At 52.8% G+C, this 24,991-nt stretch overlaps 1 protein-coding gene across 2 annotated transcripts in view; it reads left to right on the top strand.

Moving 5' to 3' along the window:
* The window catches only part of LOC133354622 (breast cancer anti-estrogen resistance protein 3 homolog), a 126,605-nt gene that overhangs the window by 60,028 nt on the left and 41,586 nt on the right, over positions 1-24,991 (top strand). For both annotated transcript variants that reach the window (XM_061571620.1, XM_061571621.1), the window contains 3 exons: positions 13,817-13,962; positions 15,507-15,622; positions 24,002-24,041. In XM_061571620.1, the coding sequence (XP_061427604.1) occupies positions 13,817-13,962; positions 15,507-15,622; positions 24,002-24,041 (302 nt within the window). The remainder of the gene's footprint in view (positions 1-13,816; positions 13,963-15,506; positions 15,623-24,001; positions 24,042-24,991) is intronic.

The raw sequence follows: 24,991 nt of genomic DNA, 5'->3' as shown, positions 1-24,991 counted from the left end.
ATCATCTTCACCATCTCCACCATCTCCACCATCTCCACCATCTCCATCACCTTCACCATCTCCATCATCTCCACCATCTCCATCACCTTCACCATCTCCACCATCTTCACCATCTCAATCACCTTCACCATCTCCATCATCTTCACCATCTTCACCATCTTCACCATCTCCACCATCTTCACCAGCTCCACCCTCTTCACCATCTTCACCATCTCCATCACCTTCACCATCTCCACCATCTCCATCATCTTCACCATCTCCACCATCTCCACCATCTTCACCATCTCCACCATCTTCACCATCTTCACCATCTCCATCATCTCCACCATCTCCATCACCTTCACCATCTCCACCATCTTCACCATCTCCACCATCTCCACCATCTCCACCATCTTCACCATCTCAATCACCTTCACCATCTCCACCATCTCCACCATCTCCACCATCTCCACCACCATCTCCACCATCTTCACCATCTTCACCATCTTCACCATCTCCACCATCTTCACCATCTCCACCATCTTCACCATCTCCATCACCTTCACCATCTCGATCATCTTCACCATCTCCACCATCTCCACCATCTCCACCCTCTCCACCATCTCCACCACCTCCACCATCTCCACCATCTCCTTGGTGATGTCGGGGAGTGTCACGCCTGCGTTCGGCGCGTCTCCTGGGGGCCTCCCGCCTAGGTCGACTCAGCCTCAAATAAGTAACACTGCCCGATGCGGTGTGTAAAAATCGCCAGTGGGGAGACAAAGGCGGCCGAGTCGTGGTGCTGGCCACCCTCCCCCTTCCGTATAGGTCGCTGCTAACAGCACTTGCCCCAAACCGGCTGTTGTGAGCCGTGTCAATGCAGTGCTCGCTACGGACACTTGCCCCAATAGTCAAGGGAAGGCTACGCGGGGAATATTTGCCTTGTTTTTGTTCGCCGTGCCCGGCCAAACATCCTCGTGTAAGCTACACGGTGGGGTGGGTGGAATCGTTTGTCTCTTTGTGTGTGTGCGCGCGTGTGTGCATAGGTGCTCGCTAACAACACTCGCCCTGGCAGTCAGCACTGCTGTGGTGGTTGGTTGGTGGGGGGGGGGGGGGTGCTTCCTGTGTGTGCGTAGCTGCACAGTAACGGCACTTGTCCCCAACGGTGTGCGCAGCTATATAGGGGATCTTTGTCTCTTGTGCGTGCGATCTGGAGTAACGGTGGGGGGTGGTGGTGGGGGGGGGAGGGAGCGGTGGCGCCGCGGTTAGCGCACCAACACCACCAGTGGCGATTATCTGAACCGATTCCTGGGCCCCCTCCCCCTAGGTCGACTCGGCCTCGAATGAGTGCCTGGTGCGACGTGTAAACATCGCCGTCGGGGAGACAAAGGCGGCCGGGCGTGGTCGCTGGCCACCCACCCACCCCCTCGTGCGCCGTGCCGGCCTTCATAGGTGCTACTCGCGAACAGCACTTGCCCCAACAGTCTGTTACAGGCTATGCGGGGGACCTTTGTCTTTGTGTGCGTGAGTGCCGGCCTTCATAGGTGCTACCACCACCACCACCGCCACAGCAGCAGCTGCTGCTGCTCGCTGGCTTGCTGCTTGCTGCTTACTCGCCCAGGAGTTCTTGCCCCAACAGTCCGTGGAAGGCTGTAACGGAGGAGGAGGAGCGGGGCTGGGGACCTTCATTGTGGGGTGACGGGCACAAGAGGCCCCACGAATGGGTGACATCGGCGGCAGGGGGGGGGGCGGCGATTTGGCGGATGGTCAAAAACTCGTACGGCCTTGGGGTTTTAGGTTTGGGAATTTTTTGAAAAACAGGAAAAGCTTTCTCTTCCTCCTGCCCCCCACCACCGACTCTCCACCGCGTTGCCCCCCCCCCCCACCACCTCGAACTTCTCGCCCCCCCCCCATCTCGCACTCACCACAAGTTTATTTTCTCAGAAATGCCACCACCACACAGAGTGGTTTTCATAGGAGCAGCGCGCGGTCGTTGTGGGTAGGTGGTTGGGTGGGTGGTTGGGTGGGTGGGTAGGTGGTTGGGTGGTTGGGTGGGAGGGTGGGTGGGTGGTTGGGTGGATGGGTAGGTGGTTGGATGGGTGGTTGGGTGGGTGGGTGGATGGGTAGGTGGTTGGGTGGGTAGGTGGTTGGATGGGTAGGTGGTTGGATGGGTGGGTAGGTGGTTGGATGGCTGGTTGGGTGGGTGAGTAGGTAGGTGGGCGGGTGGGTGGATGGGTAGGTGGTTGGGTGGGTAGGTTGGAGGGTGGGTGAGTAGGTGGCTGGGTGCGTGGGTGGGTAGGTGAGAGAGAGAGATCCGTGTTATATTGGCGAATGTTTAAAGCTGTTAAAGACCCTTTGTCCCCTTTTAAATTCTTCTCGTCGAGTTAAAGCCGTTTGCTAATAAACCTCTTAAAATAGCGCATTGATTCATCTCTAATCTCGTCTGCGCCTCCCAGCTCGCATCGAACGCCATCTCTCCTCTGTCCAATGGACATCTCTCTCGTTACTCTCTGGTTCTTTCAGTAAAGTCGCGTAGGTAGAAAATAAAATAAAATCTCTCTCGTTCACTCCACCCGACTCAGCAACCACATCGCTCTCGTCTCCTCACACCGAACTGCGTCTCTCGCTTTGTTCCCACTTCTCGGCTCTCGCGACTTTACGCCTCGCCACCATCTCGTCTGTCGACTACACGTGCACGTTTCTTTACATTTAACTGCGGGGGTGACGTTGGTGGTGGGTGGTGGAGCGGGCAGGGGTGGGGGAGGGCGCTAAAACTGAATTCCTGCTCCGTGACTTCTGCAGTGGCTCCAGGCCGGGTTTTGTTGTTGTTGTTCAAACCCCACTTCTCTCGGACACCACCAACACCACAGCCACCATCATCATCAACAACCACCACGTTCGCCAATTTCCTCCTCCCTGCCCGCCCCAAGGCGAGTCAACTCGTTCCACGCCGCCGAGTTGAGCGAATCACGGCTGCTGCTGCTGCTGCTGCTGGTGGTGGCCGTGGGCCGGAATCGAACTCGGGTCTCGGGAGGTTCCACAGCGCGGCACTGACCGCTTTGTCTGGAGTGCGAGTGTCGAGTTCGCGGCGCTGCAGAGGTCAGCGTTGCGCCCCGAACCCGGCAGCCCGAGTTCGATTCCGGCTCACGACCCGTTGCCAAGTGGCGATGATCTGAACTGGTCCCGGGCCTCAAATGGGTACCTGTTGCGATGTGTAGCGAACATCAGTACTGGGGGGAAGACAAAGGCGGCCGGGCGTGGTTCTGGCTACCCACCTCGTGCGCCGTGCCGGCCTTCATATGGTGCTGCTCGTAACAGCACTTGCCCCAACAGTCCGTGGCAGGCTACACGGGGAGATCTTTGCCGTTGTGTGTTCTCCCCCTGTCCGACACGGGCTTCCTCGTGCCTCCCCGGTTTCCTTTCCACGGATTAAAAACATCCCACGCCAGGTCACCGCGGCGGCGCATCGTGGCATCCTCCGACTGTAAATTCACTCACTCCCTCGACAACAATTCACTCACTTCCTCTACAATTCACTCACCCCCTCGACAATTCACTCACTCTACGACTCACTCACTCCCTCTACAATTCACTCACTCCCTCGACAATTCACTCACTCCCTCTACAATTCACTCACTCTACAAATCAATCACTCTACAACTCACTCACTCCCTCTACAATTCACTCACTCCCTCGACAATTCACTCACTCTACGACTCACTCACTCCCTCTACAATTCACTCACTCCCTCGACAATTCACTCACTCTACAACTCACTCTCTCTACAATTCAATCGCGATGATTTCGTCGCTGTAAATTCACTGGCTCCCTCTTCTATGGATGGCGCGAAGTGTTTTTGCCCAAAGCACGCACGCACCCACCCACCCTCTTCTGCAGCAGCAGCGGTTCTTCTTAACCTCGAGGTGCGAGATTCCTCTTTCTGGAGGTGCGAGACGTGGCCAGATGTTTGTATTTTTCGAAGGTAAATCATCGAAAACACAAAGTAAGCGAGGGCACGTGAGTCCGACTAACTTTGTTTCATCGCACCTAGTGTATTTATTAACATTTAAAACAATATACGTTTGAGGACTGAATGGGTGCAAGGGCTGCAGTTAAAGTTAAGAACCGCGGCTCTTACAGCATCGTAACCATTCGTTCCTCTTTAGGGGGTGGGGTGCGTGAAGAATGCGTCTCGAGTTTGTATTATTTTTGTTTATTGCGGCAGGAGGGTAAGAAGAGCTTTTAGTCCAAACCGCTTTGCGCCAGACCTTTTTTTTGTAAAGTCAATCATTGACTTCGAAGCTTGACACCTCTAACCCCCCACCCACCCCCCCAACACACACACACTCTGTTAATCTCACTCAATTACCTCCAGACTCATTTGCAGCTCCCGAGCGAGCGACGAGTGCATCCCAGGTAATGAGCGCTCCTCGCGCTTGCCTGACGAGATGACTGAGGTCCGCTTAACGGACGGAAAAACGGGGGCAAATGACGCGAAGGCAAATATTGAAACCGACAAAGGACCGGGTTGGTGATTCAGAGGGCCGAGAGAGAGAGAGACGCTGAGCCGGAAACCGCTGAGCTCACTCAACCTGGGTTTGAATCTTGGCAGTGGCTATGCTGGTTCAGAGGGCCCAGAGAGAGAGAGATGCTGATCCAGTAACCGCTGAGCTCACTCAGCCTGGGTTTGAATCCTGACAATGGCTATGCTGGTTCAGAGGGCCCAGAGAGAGAGAGATGCTGATCCAGTAACCGCTGAGCTCACTCAGCCTGGGTTTGAATCCTGGCAATGGCTATGCTGGTTCAGAGTGCCCAGAGAGAGAGATGATGATCCTGAAACCGCTGAGGTCACTCAACCTGGGTTTGAAACTTGGCAATGGCTATGCTGGTTCAGAGCCCCCAGAGAGAGAGACACTGGTCCTGAAACCGCTGAGCTCACTCAACCTGGGTTTGAATCTTGGCCGTGGCTATGCTGGTTAAGAGGGCCCAGAGAGAGACACTGGTCCTGAAACCGCTGAGCTCACTCAGCCTGGGTTTGTATCTTGGCAGTGGCTATGCTGGTTAAGAGGACCCAGAGAGAGAGAGATGCTGATCCAGTAACCGCTGAGCTCACTCATCTTGGGTTTGAATCCTGGCAATGGCTATGCTGGTTAAGAGGACCCAGAGAGAGACACTGGTCCTGAAACCGCTGAGCTCACTCAGCCTGGGTTTGAATCCTGGCAATGGCTATGCTGGTTCAGAGGACCCAGAGAGACACACTGGTCCTGAAACCGCTGAGCTCACTCAGCCTGGGTTTGTATCTTGGCAGTGGCTATGCTGGTTAAGAGTGCCCAGAGAGAGATGATGATCCTGAAACCGCTGAGGTCACTCAACCTGGGTTTGAAACTTGGCAGTGGCTATGCTGGTTCAGAGGACCCAGAGAGAGATGATGATCCTGAAACCGCTGAGGTCACTCAGCCTGGGTTTGAAACCTGGCAGTGGCTATGCTGGTTCAGAGGGCTCAGAGAGAGACACTGGTCCAGAAACCGCTGAGCTCACTCAACCTGGGTTTGAATCCTGGCAATGGCAATGCCCTTAAAAGGGCTGGGTTTGCCAACTAGATGTGGCGGTGATGCAGGAAGTAATATAAACGCAGAGACCTACAGTGAGGGCGATAAAGGCAGCGGAGGAGGAGGAGGAGGAGGGGAGTTCAAGTACAGCGCACGGGGCAAACAAGCAATAGGGGGGTGGGGGGTGCGGCGGTTTATGGGACTGGAAACTTTGCGCTCGCAGGTGTTTGAAATCCGAATGCTCTATTGACGCAGTGCGGCGGCCACGGTAGAGTTTTGACCGCCATTTATATATTTATTTATTTGTATGACCCCCTCACCCCCGAGGGGGTGTGGGAGGGGGCAAATCACACTGTGTGCCCCCCCCCCCACTCCCCAAAGCGCGGGGCCCGGGGCAGTCGCCACGATTCGCCGTACCCTAGAGACGAGGCTTTTAACTGGTAAGATTGAAACAAAATAGCTGAGTTTTATTTGTATACTTTTTTAAAGTTATTTGTTTACCTTCCCTATACTTTGCACTCTTGTCGTGCTTTTTTAAATAATAATGTTTCACCATTGGAACCTCATTTGCCAGTAAAAAATATGATAATTGGTTTTTATCCTTCTATCTGGCAACAAAACTGATACCCAGAGCTCTCATACTCTGATGGTGCATTGTCTTTGAGTTGTGCGCCTTTTGGCGTCATCTGGTCCAACACCATGTGAGACTAGGCTCTAAGGAAAGCTGTCTCGGGTGTGGACCAATCAACTTCAAGGACAGTGCACATTATCAAAGTTATGTCTTTTCTTTGTATTATGACTGCAGGTATTGCGGTCTATACAAACATGACTCCTTGTAAAAAGGTGTCAGTTTTGTTGCCAGATAGAAGGGTAAAAAACCAATTATCATATTTTTACTGGCAAATGAGGTTCCCATAGTGTAGATGCTTGCCCCGAGCTCTCATACTCTGATGGTGCATTGTCTTTGAGTTGTGCGCCTTTTGGCGTCATCTGGTCCAACCCATGTGAGACTAGGCTCTAAGGAAAGTTGTCTCGGGTGTGGACCAATCAACTTCAAGGACAGTGCACATTATCAGAGTTATGTTTTTTGTTTGCATTATGAGTGCAGGTATTGTGGTCTATGTAAACATGACTCTTTGTAAAAAAAGATGTCAGTTTTGTTGCCAGATAGAAGGGTAAAAAAACAATTATCACAATAATAATGTTTGTCGTCATAACGTTCTGAACCCCGTGCCACGTACTGGACATCTGTAAAAAAAAACACAAGAGCTTTAGAGCTCACCGGATTCCTCCTGCAGGCTAAATACATATTCTGATTCTGACACAACAACAACAAAATGAGCTCAACCATATGCGGCACCGTCTGACGCTGGTGTCGCCACGCTTGCGTTGTGGCCGAAACGTCGTGAGAATTATTTTATTATGTTCTATTTTTATTATTTTATTATTTCCATTCTACGTGACTTTACCGAAAGAACCAAGAAGATTAGGATGAGGTGGTTTTTTTTTTGGTAAACCGAGAAACATTTTGACCCAAATTTTTCCCGTTGAATGATTTTTTTGTGTAAGCGTTTTTTTTTTCTTTCAAACAGAGGCATAATCATTCGGTCCGTCTGTCTGTCCGTCGGTCCGTCTCAACCAATACATTCTCAGAAAATGTTGAGAAATCAATTGTGACATACTCTTTGTTTTTGTCGGTAAAGTCACGTAGGTAAAACAATCAATAAAATAAAATAAATGAAAACAACTAAATTAAATCACGACGTTTCGGAGGCAACACAAGCTTCCTTCATCAGATATAAAAAAGGCACAGCTAAATAACTGTGAAAGCTTCAAATCTAAAATCAATTGTGATTCATATTCCCTTCCGCACGCAACACGGGGATTGAAATAATGACAGATTCGTTATTTTTCACTCACCCTCTCTACAATTCACTCACCCCCTCTACAATTCACTCACTCTACAACTCACTCACTCCCTCTATAATTCACTCACTCTACAATTCACTCACCCCCTCTACAATTCACTCACTCTACAACTCACTCACTCCCTCTATAATTCACTCACTCTACAATTCACTCACTCTACAAATCACTCACCCCCTCTACAATTCACTCACTCCCCCTACAATTCACTCACTATACAAATCACTCACCCCCTCTACAATTCACTCACTCCCTCTACAATTCACTCACTATACAATTCACTCCCTCTACAATTCACTCCCTCTACAATTCACTCACCCCCTCGACAATTCACTCCCTCGACAATTCACTCCCTCTACAATGCACTCACCCCCTCGACAATTCACTCCCTCTACAATTCACTCCCTCTACAATTCACTCCCTAATGGCATATTCGTTATTTTATTTTAATTTTTTTATTAGTTTTTTTCTGTGTTTACCTCTAACTTGGCGTCCTAGACGACCAACCCCAGCTTCACCCCGTGCCAGAGACCGCTTGACGCAGCGATCAACCGCTCACGGGGCGACGCTCGGCACGTTACCAAGGCCGTGAAGGAGTGCAGGGAAACTCAGCGCGGCCTCGCGTCCCACGGAGGTTTAACAAAACGAAATTATTGACACGAGCACGTCAGAGACTCCGCGTCGAAACGCTCGCTCGAGGGTCGGTCGCGTGACCGGGGGAGAGAACGGAGCGGCAGCCGGAGGAGAGGAGTACGCGCGCCCGAGAGGAGACGGAGCGGTGAAATGGGCTCATGCGGAGATTGCCTGTCTGGGACCGTTGCATTGCGGCACAGCGAGGGATGGCGACGGGTGTTTGGGAGGCCTTCATCCAGCAGTGGATTGATCGTGGCTGTGGATGGTGATGGTGATGATGAGAGCATTGTTGAGACTGATTACACTGGTCAACAAAAAAAAATTCTGGCCTGGAGTTTTGCAGCTGTTTTGCAGACTAATTTCAGGGTGCTGATTCCAAATCTGATCTCAGATTTGCTCTATCACATCTCATTTTTAAATCCTTTGTATTAAGTTCACTTGCGTGCTTGCTTGCTTGCTTGCTTACGACCGTGCAAATCTTTCGGTCGTTTTTTAACCCACTTCCCGTAATCCAATCGAGCTGACATTTTGCACACAGACTCGTTGAGTGTGACAATTTATTTTCGTGAAAAAAAAATTCCAAAATTTTCAACATTTTAGGGAATTTTTTTTATATTTAATTACCCATTGCTTAATGGTGGCAGGCAATCATCTGACCCATAGGTGGCAGCCATCTCAAGCTAGAGGACGAGAGGACTCTAGCCGCCACGCATATAAAGGATTTATAGTGAAAAACTTTGTTTTTACGGGTTGATTTTTTATGCTATCGGCATACCCCATTTTCATTGATTTTACCCGAAATTAACTCTGTCACTTATGATTTCAAGTTGTTGCGAGTCAGTGACTGCTTTAGTGTTAAAATATGGTGCTGTATTTTTAAGATAGTGTGTTTATAATATCATTTTATGTAGATATCTACATTTATTTAATATTCTTTTTCTGCAGTTTTTATTGAAAACGCAATATTTGATATCTCAAAAACCTGATGTGATAGACAAAAAATTTATGCCAGATTTGGAATCATCACCCCAAAATTACCTTAAAACCGTTGGAATACCTTACGCCAGAAAGAGTGTGTTGACCAGTGTTATCTCTCTCTCTCTTTTAATGTAGAGCTATAATAAAATGCGATGACATCATTTTGTTTTAGAAAGCAGAAGTGATGAATCCCCCGTGACAAATCATGGGCTGAGCAATACAAATCAGTCACCTGCAACTGAGCGTGGCTCTGCGCCCCGGAAACGTGGGCCAAATTCCTGCGCCAAGAATTAGCGCCATCGGGGGGGCGAGGGGGGTTTGGTGGCCGTGCGACGAACGTTCGCAGTCCGTACGGCAGGCCGGCTGGGGCAGTGCTGCCCCCTTTGCTGTGCGGGACCGCAGGTCACGTGCTGAAGCGAGCTCTTAGAGGTAGCTCCTTGATATCCGCTTCTGCAGATCGAGCGCCGCCTGGGCTGCCCGCTCCCGTCCAGAAGTTCGCGACGTTTCGGCCTCGCCCCCCACCCCCCCCCCAACAGGAACGCGATGGTGGGGGGGGGGGGGTGCGCAGCGGTGGCCGCCGCTATATTTGGGAGGCTCGCTGGAGGCCCTGCGTTGGGTTACGCGTGCAATGTGTGTGTGTGTCAGTGTTTGTGTGTCTGTGTGTGAGTGTCTGTGTGTGAGTGTCTGTGTGTGAGTGTTTGTGTGTCTGTGTGTGAGTGTGTGTGTGTGTCAGTGTTTGTGTGTCTGTGTGTGAGTGTGTGTGTGTCAGTGTGTCAGTGTTTGTGTCTGTGTGTGAGTGTGTGTGTGTGTCAGTGTGTATGTGTGTCAGTGTTTGTGTGTCTGTGTGTGAGTGTGTGTGTATGTCAGTGTGTGTGTGTGTCAGTGTTTGTGTGTCTGTGTGTGAGTGTGTGTGTGTGTCAGTGTTTGTGTGTCTGTGTGTGAGTGTGTGTGTGTGTCAGTGTTTGTGTGTCTGTGTGTGAGTGTGTGTGTGTGTGTCAGTGTGGGCCCTCCGGACAGGCAAGGCTGCGTTGACTGGGTCATGTAGCCCGCATGCCCAGCCACCGCATGCACAAACAGCTTTTGTTCGGCAGGATCGAGGGGGTTAAACGGGCGCGGCACGGGCTAGAGAAGAAATGGAGTGATGTGGTACAGGAGGACGTGGAGCTGAGTGGACTTGACGATGACTGGTACCAGCGGTGTCAAGATCGGCCTCTGTTGAGGAGGCTCGTGAAGGACGCTACTGGGCAGTTGGAGGTAGTCGCCCTCCAACAACAACGGAGGGCGGAGGAGCGACGCTCACAACAACGAGCGGAGCGCCGGGTGGCTAAAGCACAGCAAGTTGGCACAGTAGGGGGCACAGGTGGTGCATCAGCCAGTCGTCTCAATCATCTCAGTCAGTCGACCCGTGGCACCTGCTAGGTCTGCCCCGTGACCTTCTGCCAGCGGGCGTTCGACACTTCACGTGGCCTCAAGGTGCACTTGGCCTGGCACAAGCGTCGTGGTGACGTCATCGCCACTTAGTGGCGAATGGCGGTTGTTGTTGTTGTGTGTGAATTGTGCGTATGAGGAGTGGTAGTGTCGCGGTTAGCGCGTTGCGCTACGGACCTGGTGACACGAGTTCGATTCCCGCTCACGGCCATCGACACCGGTGACGATTATCTGAACTCGTGCTGGGCCTCCCCTAGGTCGACTCAGCCTCAAATGAACCTTATGGCGGGACCCCGGGGTCTCGCCATAAGGTTCGAATGAGTACCTGGTGCGATGTGTAAAAACAGCGCCGCTCAGGAGACAAAGGCGGCCGGGCGTGGTGCTGGCCACCCACCCCCTCGTGTGCCGTGCCGGCCTTCACAGGTGCTGATGCAGTCTGATCTTGTCAAATGCAGTGCCGGATTATATCCTCGTAGCACAAGTAGCTACATAATGCTACGGGGCCCTGCACTTTCAAGGGCCCCACGTTAAATGCTTTCAAGCTATCAATTCCGGTTCGATGACTCTGCACTTGCTCTATTACTATAGTACTATACCGCCTTCAACTTTTACGAACGACTGGATGTGTAAGGTTAGCGATTTGTCGTATTATCTGGCTGTATAGCAAATGCAAAATACAATTACTTTACTACGCAACTAAGAATATTGTGTTTTAATATTAATATGCTAAAAGCCCCGCACTTCGCTTAATCCGGCACTGGTCAAATGTCGGACACTTTGTCACGCGCCTGCAAAACGGTGGCACGGGGCACAACAAAGAACAACAAAGGAAGCACTACACAATTGTACGCACACGTACACAATTGTGATGCCGATGTAGGATGGTAGAGCGTCTTGTGCAGCCTGTAACAGACTTGTCGGGGCAAGTGCTGTTTTGCGAGCAGCACCTATGAAGGCCGGCACGGCACACGAGGGGGTGGGTGGCCAACATCACGCCCGGCCGCCTTTGTCTCCCCAGTGGTGACGTTTTACACACCCCGCACTGGGTAACTCGTTTTTTGAGGCTGAGTCAACCTAGGGAATGCCCAGGACCGGTTCAGATAATTATCGTCACTGGTGTTGGCCTTGAGCGGGAATCGAACTCGGGTCGCCGGGTTCACAGCTACACTACCGCTCCCCTAACACACACACGCATACACCTGCGCGTGTATGCGTGTATGCGTGCGTGTGTATGCGTGTGTGTGAATGCGTGCGTGTGTGTGCGTGTGCATGTATGGGTGTAAGGGTATGTGTGTATGCGTGTAAAGGTGTGCGTGTGTGCGTGTATGCGTGTGCGTGTGTGTATGGGTGTGTGTGTGCGTGTGTGTGCGCGTGTGTGTATCTGGGTGTGTGCATGTGTGTGTGCATGTGTGTGTGTGTAAGGGAGCGGTCCGGATATTTCAGCACAGGAACGGCTTCACAGGCTGAGTCACGACAAAGACAAAGGTCCCCCGTGTAGCCTTGAACCGACTTGCCGGGGCCAAGTGCTGTTACCGAGCGCGATAACGTTACGAAGGCCGGCACGGCACACGATGGGGCACGGGGGGGGGGGGGGGCTAACACCACGCCCAGCCACCTTTGTCTCCCCAGTTCAGATGTTTACACACCGCACCAGGCACTTATTTGAGGCTGAGTCGACCTCGGGGCGGAGGTCCATGACCGGTTCAGATAATCGTCGCTTGGGTTTTGTGGCCGTGAGCGGGAATCGAACTCGGGTCGCCGGGTTCGTAGCGCGGCGCGCTCACCGCTCCACACGTACTGGCTGACTCATTTAAGGCTGAGTCGACCCAGGGGAGTGACTCCTAGAGCGTCACGAGCTGCGTGTGTTATTGTTGTTGTTTTACCGAGTCTCAAGACTTCTTCACGGGAGGGTCCTGCAGTGGAGGGAGCGATGCTGCTGCTGATTCTGCTGCTGCTACTGCTGTGGGGCCGTCCATAAATGACGTCATGCACCTGGGGGGGGGGGGTGTCAGACATTTGTGACGATGTGTGACGAGGGGGGGGGTTTGAGAGATGTGACGTCACATCAACAAACGAAACTTTAAATAAATATAGACAACACGTTCTACTTAATTAAATAGACTTTTATAAATAAATGTTTTCTCCTACAACATCAGAGTGCAGCGCCACATTAAATAGGCACTACAATGACAATAGTTTAAAGCGATTTGAAGCATGTTTTATTTTTTTGGGGGGGGGGCAGAGCTTTGTGACGTCATATTTGAGGGGGGGGGGTCTCAAAAATCGTCCAAAATCGCGTGACGTAATTTATGGACGGCCCCTGTGTGGAATCCCAATCGAGTAACTTGCAGTAGAAATCTTTCACCAATGGGGGTATTTCACCAATACCGGTTACGTAATGTTGCTTGTGTGTGTGCTCACGCATGCATGCATCCGGTGGTGTAGCGGGTAGCACAACGCTGCGCTATGAACCCGACGACCCGAGTTCGATTCCCGCTCACGGCCAATACCAGTGACGATTATCTGAACCGGTCCCGGGCCTCCCCTAGGTCGACTCAGCCTTAAATGAGTACCTGGTGCGGTGTGTAAACATCGCCACTGGGGAGACAAAGGCGGTCGGGCGTGGTGCTGGCCACCCACCCCCTCGTGTACCGTTCCGGCCTTCGTACGTGCTCACTAACAGCACTTGGCCCTTCAGTCTGTTAAGGCTATACGGGGGATCTTTATCTTTGTTTACGAGAGAGATAGGTGGCTGCGTCTGGTCTCGGCGCACTTCACGAGGCAAGCCGCGCTGGGCCTGGCTCTGTGCACCGATGGGAACACGCGCCGCGAGTTGGTCGGGGGGAGATACTTGAATCCATCTGTGCGGAGCCCTGATGGTTAGCCCCTCCTCTCGTGTGTGCGCGGGGTTGCTCCGGGTATGGTGATGATAATGATGGTAACAGCGATGATGATGACGACGATGATGGTAACAGCGATGTTGATGATGACGATAATGATGGTAACAGCGATGTTGATGATGGTGGCAACGATGATGGTAACAGCGATGTTGATGATGATGATAGTGATGGTAACAGCGATGTTGATGATGGCGGCGATGATGATGATGATACAAATGATGGTGACGATGACGATGATGTCAATGATGATGCTGACTGTTGACTGTGAATACAATGATGACAATGACGATGGTGGCAATGATGATGATGATTACGATGACAATGATGACGATGATTATGATGACAATGACGGTTACAATGATGACAATGACGGTGACAATGACGACGGCGGTGACATTGACGGTGTCCGCTGTCGCTCCGCAGATCATCTGAAGCCGAGGGCCATGCAGTCGGTGGGCGGCCCGGCGATGCTCTCCCGGCAGACGTCGCTCGGCTCGGCCGGCGACCTCATCGTCGGCCGCAACCACCACTGCCACCCGCAGCAGCTGGCGAGCGTGCGCGCCGCACAGGTACAGCGCTGGCACCGCACAGCACCACCACGCACAGCGCCACCGCCATGGCCACAACCACCGTCGCCGCAACCACCACCGTGCGCAGCACTGGGACAGCCGCCACCACCATCGCTTCCATCGCCATCGCCACCACCACTGCCACCACCACCACCATCGTCACCACCACTGCCACCACCATCGCCATCTCCATCGCCACCACCGCCTCCATCACCACAGCCTCCATTACCATCGCCACTACCACTGCCGCCACCATCGCCACCACCGCCTCCATCACCACAGCCTCCATTACCATCGCCACTACCACTGCCGCCACCATCGCCACCACCGCCTCCATCACCACAGCCTCCATTACCATCGCCACCACAGCCTCCATCACCATCGCCATCATCGCCACTACCACTGCTGCCACCACCACCATCGTCACCACTGCCACCACCACTGCCACCACCATCACCACTATCTACACCACCACCACCATCACCACCACCAGGACAATCGTCTGGTCCGTCTGGGTTGGCGAACCATGAGAACCCGGCACACCACATCCAGTCTAGATCCGGGCTCTCGCTACGGCTGCCGGGGCTGTGAGTCACGTGCCGCACCCACTCCGGGTTTTAGCAGCGACCTGGAAAACGTCGAGTGAGAAATTAAACCGAGAAGTGGAACTAATGAATGGATACAAGACTAAGATAACACGGTTCAGACTCGCACACACACACGTGCACACACACGTGCACACACACGTGCACACACACGTGCACACACACGTGCACACACACGTGCACACACACGTGCACACACACGTGCACACACACGTGCACACACACGTGCCACACACACCACACACGTGCACACACACGTGCACACACACGTGCACACACACGTGCACACACACGTGCACACACACGTGCACACACACGTGCACACACACGTATAGGCTCAACAGACTGTTGGGGCAAGAGCTGTTCGTGAAAACTTATTAAGGCCGGCACAGCACACAAGGAAGTGGGTGGCCAGCACCACGCCCGGCCGCCTTTGTCTCCCTAGTATCAATGTTTACACATTGCACGAGGTACTGGTTTGAGGCTGAGTCGACCTAGCCGCGGCCCAAGACCCGTTCAGATAATCGTCACCGGTGTTGGCCGTGAGCGGGAATCGAACTCGGCTCGCTAACCGCTTCCAAACTCGGCTCACTCACCGCCACACTACCGCTCCCCACACACTCCCTGGCACGTGCACTCAAGACGCAACAAAATATTTCGCCCACCCGGCACACCACATCTAATCAACAAAGCCTCTTCCCGCTTCCGGCTGTCGCTGCGATCCCTCCGCGTGCCCCCAACTCTGGTCGACCAACAACTCAGAGCCGGCCTCAGCGGCATCCTGGAAAATATCGGAGGTGGGAGGCAGGGGGAGCGGCCTTCAGCCGAATGCTCGATCCGCCGCGGACTTGGAGCGACGGTCGATCGGTCGGTAGAACTAACCTGGCGCCGGCGGTGTCTCACTCCCCCTCTGCCCCCTCTGCCCCCTCTCGCCACCAGGCCTACCCCTCCACGCTGCACGGCACCCTGCCCCGGAAGAGGCCCGTGGGTCGCGCGGCGTCGTGCGGCGTCGAGCAGGAGCGGAGCCAGCCCTGGCTGCGGCAGAACCACTCCAGGTACGGCGGCGAGCCCCCCCAAACTCTGTCAATACATAATCAGAATCTTTCGTTTTACCGGAGGAATCCGATGAGCTATGAAGCTTTTTTTCACAGGTGTCCAGTGTACGGAGCCGGCAAGGCCAGTGCATTGTGGGAGCCTGCATTGCACGGCAGGGGTTACGCAACCGGTCGTTCGGTCGGTCGGTCGGTCGGTCGGTCGGGCGGGCGACCAAATCGGGTTCTCGGAAAGCGCGCGGCTCGTGATGTACACAAGCTGACGAAAAATATCGGCGTAAACATAGTCGTTACATATTCGTACGTAAAAATATATATACACACACACACATCGTTTCGTTGACGCTGACAGCCGGCGCACGAGGACGTGATCAGTGCAGTTGCGCGGCGAGGGAGTTGACAATGGCGAGCTGCGCGCTTCGGAGTGACACGGCACGCGATGTAACGCCGTCGCTGCCGCCTCGCCGAGCAGATCGATCGATCGCTCGGAAGTCGAGGCCGTCGCCCGCAGCGCGTGAGCGGCAACCGGTCGCAGCAGAAGTCCCCGTTCGTTCGCGCGCGTGCAACCGAGTTGCGTGCAACCCGATCGCTTCACCGCATGGACCCGGCTACAAACTCGGTGGCTCAGAGGTCAGAGATACGGAGCCGGCATCGCCGAGATCTGGGTTCCAATCCAGGTTTTGACTCCTACCGCTCCGCCCGCCCCCCTCTGTGATTAAACCGGGTCATCAAGTACAGCGAGTTGGTGCTGTCGGCCCGGCCACTGATCAAGCGATCTCGTGAAATCGTTTTATTTTTTGCTACGAGAAAAAAAAAATATTGGAAAAATTCCAATTGCACGAATGTGAAAAATTAAATCGGTTTAGAGCAGTCACGGGAGAAAAAAATAAATGCAAAACAGTAAGCAGGAGGAGCTCAGTGGGAGAGACACTTGATGCAGAAAATCTGGCTGTGACGGTCTCACCTGATGACGGAGACTTGTGTTGCCTCTGAAACGTCGTGATTTTATTGTTTTATTTTTATTAATTTTAATTTCATTTTTTTACCTACGTGACTTTACCGAAAGAACTAAGAGTATGAGAGACATCGTGACGGCTTGGGGCAGGGTTTAATCCAGCAGCGGATACATCACAGCTGATAATGATTATGACGACGACAACGATGGAGAGCTGGCTTTAATGAGCAGGGACGAGTTGAGTGTCTGGTCTCTGAGTTACTATTAACTATGTTTAATGATTCAGGTAAGGTAGCGCTTTAATCGTTAGTGATCCGGGCCATCACAACTGATAGCTCAACGAAGTGGGCTCATCATCATCATCGTGTGGAAACTTACAGCAGCAGTCAAATATTCTGAACGCGTGACGTTGATTCTAAATGTGGAGGGGAAAACCGGAGGACCCCGAGACAAATCCAGATGAACACGGGGAGAGAGAGAGACGCAAACTCCAAATACACAGCAGCAGACGTCAGGGTCGGGATCAAACCCTCGACCTCCTGTATACCAGGCATGGTAGTTAACATCTCCTAGCCACCGTGATGATGGTGAGAGAGAGAGAGACACGCAAACTCCAAATACACAGCAGCAAGCGTCAGGGTCGGGATCGAACTCTCGACCTCCTGTATACCAGGCGAGGTAGTTAACATCTCCTAGCCACCGTGATGATGATGATGATGAGTGGGAGACACGCAAACTCCAAATATACAGCAGGCATCAGGGTTGGGATCGAACCCACGACCTCCTGTATACCAGGCGAGGTAGTTAACATCTCCTAGCCACCACGGCACCAACATTCGGGCCGGAGCCGTAATCTTACCGCGGGAAATTAACAAACCGCAGGAGTTATGACTCACGATTGATCGTCGGTGATAAACAACAAAACGATTGCAAAAAATGTCAACAATGCGCGGCGATTAACCCTCCGTTGAAAGCGTTTTGCATCCGTTCTCGATCGTGCGATCGGGGGGGGGGGGTGCACTTAGCGGTAATTATGCAAACGTACGGGGGCCCCCCACAGCCGGTTACCAAAGATGTTTAATAGCAGAAAACGGAGAAACATTTCGACGTGTTTTTTGTTTGTTTTCCGCGCGAGATGACGAGCACGCAAATTCAAAGGGAATCGCTTTCCCGTCGTCCCAGAGCCAAACCCGAGCGTCGGTGACGACGTTCGCTCGTGATGTACACAAGTTGACGAAACATATCGGCGTAAACATAGTCGTTGCATATTCGTACGTAAAAAAATATATACACACACACATATATATACACACACACGTCGTTTCGTTGACGCTGACGTTGGCAGCCGGCGCACGAGGGCGTGATCGGTGCCGGATTATATCCTCGTAGCACAAGTAGCTACATAATGCTACGGGCCCCACACTTTCAAGGGTCCCGCGCTAAATGCTTTCAAGCTATCAATTCCGGTTCGGTGATTCTGCACTTGCTCTATTGCTATAGTACTATACCGCCTTCGACTTTTACGAACGACTGGGCGTTTAAGGTTAGCGATTTGCCGTATTATCCGGCTGTATAGCAAATGAAAAAATACAGTTACTTTAATGTGCAACCGGTCCTGGGCCTCCCCTAGGTGGACTCAGCCTCAAATGAGTACCTGGTGCCATGCGTAAACATCGCCACTGGGGAGACAAACGTGGTCCGGGCGTTATTCTGGCCCTCCACCCCCTCGTGTGCCGTGCTGGCCTTCATAGGTGCTCGCAAACAGCGCTTGTACTGTACCGCGCGGTGTATAGTAGTGTAGTATGTATGTAAAGTATGTTTATTGAACTTCTTTCGCACCGTACGTAGCCAACCGTGCTAATCGGAGGTGCAAAAACAGTCTGTTACAGGCTACACGGGTCGATCGTTATCTTGGTGTGTGTGTGTGTCGTGCGTGTGCGTGTGTACCCGCGTGCGTGCGTGCGTGCGATAGCAACGGAAGAGACGAAAACTTGTTCTGCGATAACCGCCGATTTATCTGCGGCTCCATCGGTGGTTAACCTCCGCCACGGCCCCCAGCCGGGCCCCCCCCCCCCCACCTTAGCGGAGGTTCCCGCGTCCGGCACGGCGGTGCGGTACCGGTCGGGGTGGCGGTCGCGTGTCCCGTATCTCCGCGTCGTTAAAGCGCTTATCTGCGCCGGGCCGACCGATCGATGGCTCGCACGTCCGCTGGGCGTAGAGACGGCGGCGGCGACGGGGGCGATGGAGAGAGAACCACGTCCCAGCGGTGAACTTTGCTCTCTGGGAAGACGGTTGGGGGCTGTGGGGGGGGGGGGGGGGCGGCCGAGGTGCGAACGTCGCTCGTGGCGCACGACGTGGATCTGTCCCTTCGCAAGAATCTGACGGCGTTCATCTCCAGCGCGTCGTAGGGACGCGTCGAACAGCACGTGACGACTCATCCCACCCCCCCAGAATCGTTGGTTAAACCGGCGAGCTGTACTTGACCGCCGTGCAATGTGATTAATTATAATCAACGTGATTATGATTATTCGTATTTTTTCTGATTTTTTTTTGCTGGGAGTGGGGGTGGCGGGGGGAGGGGGCGGTGGTGCGGGCATTGCGGGGCTGCGCATTCGATCTCGCCACTTGCACTACGATTGCGACAAAGTGAAAGCGGCGAAGCGTTTCGGTGAACGTCGGAGGAGGTTCGAGGAGGAGGAGAGTTGAGCGCGAGTGGAGATTGGTGGATCAGGAGGCTGCGGGTCCATGGGAGGTGGGGGTAGGGAACAGGGGGGGGGGGGTAGGTGGCTGGATTGTCGCACGTTCAATGCTGAGTTGGGTGGTGGGTGAGGCGGCGGTGGGGGAAGTGGGGGAGGGGGCAGGGAGGCGATGCCCCCGTGATGGACTCGGCTAATTCCATTAAGGAGATGGTGCGTAGGCGGCCACGCAGGGACACGGACGCAGCACTGCGGGGTGCCCACGCAACGCCGCCCACCCCCCCACCACCGCTCCCTTGTCGTGCGAAGTGAGCGCGGTTGAATTCGAACGGACGCACGCACGGAGGGATGAGCGCACGAATGAACGCGCGAGAGAATTCACGAACGCACGTGCGAATGCACGTGCGAATCCACGAACGCACGAGCGAATTCACGAACGAACGCACAAACGAATGCATGAACGCATGAACGAACACACGAACGAACGCACGAAGGCGCGCAGCAGTGGCGGCTACGTAGTTGCTCCTGCGAGCACTAAGAGGAGGTGGCGGTGGCGGGGGGTCAAGGCGGAGTGCCAACCGGAGGTCAATTGTCTTGCGATGTCCTAGGGGTGGAGGCGCGGAGGGGGGGCGAGGTGAGTCGTGGGGGGGGGGGGCAAGTCACGGTGGGTGGGGGAGGTGGTGAGGGTGAATATAAAAAGAAATTCATTCGAGGGAACGAGACGACCACCGACCGTGCAGGAAGGACAACCCGGGCAGGCACCGGTGCCTTCTTTTTATTTTGGTCCAAACGCGATCCGCGGATGTTTTAAAACTAGTTTATTTAATTGGTTTATTTACTTTTATTATTTTTCTTTTGTTAACTTTTATTTACTTTTAATATTTTTATTTTATTTACTTTTAATATTTTTATTGTATTTACTTTTATTATTTTTATTTTATTTACTTTTATTTACTTTTATTATTTCTATTTTATTTACTTTTAGTACTTTTATTTTATTTACTTTTATTACTTCTATTTACGTTTCCCCCCCTTTTTCTCCGCTTCCACTCGGGCCGCCGAGTGGAAGCGTGGAAAACAAATATCCACCCCCCCTCCCCCCCGTGTCGCCTTCTAACAGGCTGCGGAGGGCAAGTGCTGTCCGCGGGTAGCGCCGATGAAGCCGGGCAGCACCTGACGGGGGTGGGTGGCCAGCACCAAGCCCGGCCGCCTTTGTCTCCCCGGTGGCGATGTTTTTACGCATCGCACCAGGTGCTTTTTTGAGGCTCAGTTGGGCTAGGGGAGGCCCAGGACCAGTTCAGATAACCGTCACTGGAGTTGGTCGCTGTGTCGGGGATCGAACACGGGTCGCCGTGTTTGTGGCGCTCCAGACACTCAAAAGACAAAGATCCCCCGCATAGCCTGAACAGACTGTTGGGGCAAGTGCTGTTAGCAAGTACCTATGAAGGCTGGCTCGGCACACGAGGGGGTGGGTGACCAACACCACGCCCGGCCGCCTTTGTCTCCCCAGCGGTTATGTTTACACACCGCACCAGGTACTCAGTTGAGGCTGAGTCGACCTAGTGGAGGCCGAGGACCGGTGCAGATAATCGTCACCGGTGCTGGCCGCGAGCGGGAATCGAACTCGGGTCGCCTGGTTCCTGGCACAGCGCGCTAACCGCTACACCACCGCTCCCCCATCACACCCGCACACAGTCACATCCGCACACACACACACAGTCACACCCGCACACACACACACCCGCACACACAGTCACACCCGCACACACTCACACATCCGCACACACACACACAGTCACACCCGCACACACACACACCCGCACACACAGTCACACCCGCACACACTCACACATCCGCACACACACACATAGTCACACCCGCACACACACACACCCGCACACACAGTCACACCCGCACACACTCACACCGGCACACACACACATCCGCACACACACACCCGCACACACACACACATCCGCACACACACACACACGCACACACACACACCCGCACACACACACACATCCGCACACACACACACCCGCACACACATCCGCACACACACACATCCGCACACACACACACAGTCACACCCGGCGCGGGTCTCCACGACCCGTCAGCATCTTCTCCGATCTTGCCGTCCGCCAGGGCGTGGCTGTCGACATCTCTGATTTGAGATCGCCAGCCGTTTCCTGCCTACGATTTGGCCACCGTTTTGCCCTCTTCCTTTCCCGTGGTTAGGAGGCAGGGACGGGAGGGGTGGTGGGGTGGGAGAGGAGGGGGGGGGGGGCTGGAGGGGGAGGGGTGGTGGGGTGGGAGAGGAGGGGGGGGGGGCTGGAGGGGAGAGGGTGGTGGAATCGGGTAAAAAAAAAATCACTTTTGCCCGCACAACTGCGATGAGCACTGTTGGGCCACGTGCGGTGCGATAAGAAGTTAAATGGAAAACAAAAACAGGAGGAGGGTTTCTGCACGAATCTGGGTGTCCGCCTGATGAAGCTAGTCGTAATTATCCGGCGAAACGTAAATTCTCAAATTGCAAATGTTGTTGCCTCCAACACAACCGTTGTGCTGTGACGAATTGGCACGTTCTGTTCACGTGACAAACCTTACTAATTGGTTGTGTCGGGTGGTGGCGGGCTTTAACGACACGCTTATATTTACGTGATTTCACCCAGAAAAGGCCTCTACCATGGTCAGCCCGTGTTTTTATCAGGATGCTGTGTAGACGCTGCCCAGTCAGTTTGTGATGAGGCCCCGGCTGCTGCAGGTTGTGCGCGTTTCAAATGTCCCGAGTTCAATTCGTGGATAAATTTGACTGGCATCACCATTGCCATGCTGATGATCGTCACCACCATCACCACCACCATCACCACCATCATCATCAAATACATAATGAGCATTGTTAATAACGACTAACTTTGATAATTCGTTTTTTACCCTTCTATCTGGCAACAAAACTGACACCTTTTTTACAAGGAGTCATGTTTGCATAGACCACAATACCTGCAGCCATAATGCAAACAAAAAACAACTCTAAAAATGTATGCACTGTCCTTGAAGTTGATTGGTCCACACCCGAGACAGCTTTCCTTAGAGCCTAGTCTCACATGGGTTGGACCAGATGACGCCAAAATATTATCAGAGTTATGTTTTTTGTTTGCATTATGGCTGCAGGTATTGTGGTCTATGCAAACATGACTCCTTGTAAAAAAAAGTGTCAGTTTTGTTGGCAGATAGAAGGGTAAAAACCCAATTATCATATTTTTTTACTGGCAAATGAGGTTCCAATGGTGTAAAGACAAATTTTGAATTGATGCCGTTTCTGGCGTTACATTCGTAGGAACGTTGCTCTCCCCCCTGCCCGGTTAACGCTGGCGGTGGCGCGGACATCATTAGGACGCGTTCGGTATGAAGGGCCAAGTTCCCTCGATTGTTACCCCCCCTCCTCCTCCGCCGTGGGTTGGCCGGCGAGCCCCAGATGCCCATGTCCCTTCCCTACTCACGGTGGGGGGTGCGTTACGCGCGTCCCGGGCCTGCCGTGCGTGTCGCGTTCCTTGCTCCCGTGTCCGATGTTCACCGCCGTAATCCTGGGTTCTTGAAAAGGGCGATAAAAATGTCGGAGTCGATAAAGCGACGGAGGGAGAAAAAGCGGAGATCCCCTCGGCGATGTTTTGGAGAGAGAAAAAGGGAGAGAAGGGAAATTAGATATTTTCTAAAAGACCGTGCGGAGACGTGGCGGGCGGGCGTCGTCGTCGAACGGTCGACGATGATGAGTCGATGACAACAAAAAACAAAAATGTTTACACTATGAGACATCTCCTTTACCAGTGGCAAAATATACTCGTAGGTTTTTTACCCTTTAAACTGGTACAAAACTGGCACCTTTATACAAGGCATCATGTTTGCAATAACCACAACACAAGCAGTCAAAATGCAAACAAAAAAAAACAACTCTGATAATGAAGTTGATTGGTCCACACCCGAGACAGCTGTCTCGGGTGTGGACCAATCAACTTCAAGGACAGTGCATATCATTACCATTATCAGAGTTGTTTCTTTTTGTTTGCATTTTGACTGCCTTTGTTGTGGTTATTGCAAACATGATGCCTTGTATAAAGGTGCCAGTTTTTTTTTTTACAGGGTGAAAACCTACTACTAAACAAAAATGTGTCAAATTATTTTTGGTTACATACCTGGCGCCTTGCTGTTTCTATGCGTCCAGTTTGTTGTCCTTCCCCTGCACCTCCGATTAGCGCGGATGGCTACGTACTGCGCGATAAAAATGTCAACAGATAACATACGCACACGGTCGGCTACGTACGGCGCGAAAGAAGTTCAACGTACATACGTACACGGTTGACCATGTACGGCGCGAAAGAAGTTCAACGTACGTGCGTACAGGAGATTGATCATGACTCTTAACGTATTCTTGGTTCTTTCGATAAAGTCACGTAGAAGGGAAATAATAAAATAATAAAAATAAAACACTAAAATTCTCAGGTGGTTTTCACAGCTGATGATGATTGCTTGTGTTGCAATCGAAACGTCGTGAGAATTTTATTGTTTTATTTGTATTATTTTATTATTTTATTACTTCCCTTCTACGTGACTTTACCGAGAGAACCAAGAATATGAATCCCTGCAGTCACGAAAGCTTTCAATCGAAATTTGACTATTAACGTCTCTCTTCCCCCCCCCCACCCTCCACGCACCCCTCTCTCTCTTCCTCAGCCTCATGCACAAGTCCGAGGGCTACGCTGACGGTGTCAAGGTGAGCCGCGGTGTTTGTGTACGCGCGATGACAAACAAGTGTGGGACACTCGCCCGACATGAACCATCATCACGCAAACTCCGGTCGTCCTCGTAGTAGCGGCAGTGGCGGCAGCGGTGGCAGCTTCTCAGCGAAGCCGTCGAACCACGGACGGCGGCGGTCGCCGCATCGCGCGGCGCCTTCAGATGCGCTTCTGCGGCCGTCTGGAACGCTCTTTCCTTCCCGATATTAGGAAGCCCACTGGAGCTATGTACCATCATCTTGATCGAAAACTCGTTTTTCCTAGAACTGATTTTTGTGTTTGGTTTGCGGTCCTTTCCGCGCACCTCCGATTAACGCGGCTGGCTACGTACGTTGCGAAAGACGTTAAACATCCGTACATTTCGTTTTTTACCAGGTAAGGCCCACTGAGCTATGTAGCTCTTTTTTAGAAGTGACCTGGCCATAAATGATAGCTCAGCGAAGTGGCTTATCTCGTGGAAAATTATAGCAGCCGAATACTCTGAAAGCAGCCGTCAAGGTCTGGATCGAACCCACGACATCCTGTATACCAGGCGAGGTAGTTAACATCTCCTAGCCACCGTGATGATGATGAGAGAGAGAGAGAGACACGCAAACTACAAATATACCGCAGCAGGCGTTGTCAGGGTCGGGATCGAACCCACTACCTCCTGCGTACCTGGCGAGGTAGTTAACATCTCCTAGCCACCGTGGCGGGGCCTTTGTCTGTCCGTTTTATTTTTTATTTTGAGTACTGCCACTACCACTGCCACCACCGCCACCACCGCCATCACCGCCACCGCCACCATCACTGCCGCCACCACTTCTGCCATCGCCACCACCATCACCGCCACCACCACCATCACCGCCACCACCACCGCCACCACCACCGCCACCACCACACCACAGAGCCAGATGACGGTTGTCCCCATCTCCCGCGTCTCTCTTGT

This window comes from Lethenteron reissneri, chromosome 48 (assembly GCF_015708825.2).
Source record: "Lethenteron reissneri isolate LAM-NWPU_2019-01 chromosome 48, ASM1570882v1, whole genome shotgun sequence".
In the NCBI taxonomy this organism is placed as follows: domain Eukaryota; kingdom Metazoa; phylum Chordata; class Hyperoartia; order Petromyzontiformes; family Petromyzontidae; genus Lethenteron; species Lethenteron reissneri.
This window is presented reverse-complemented; position numbering and strand designations above follow the sequence as displayed.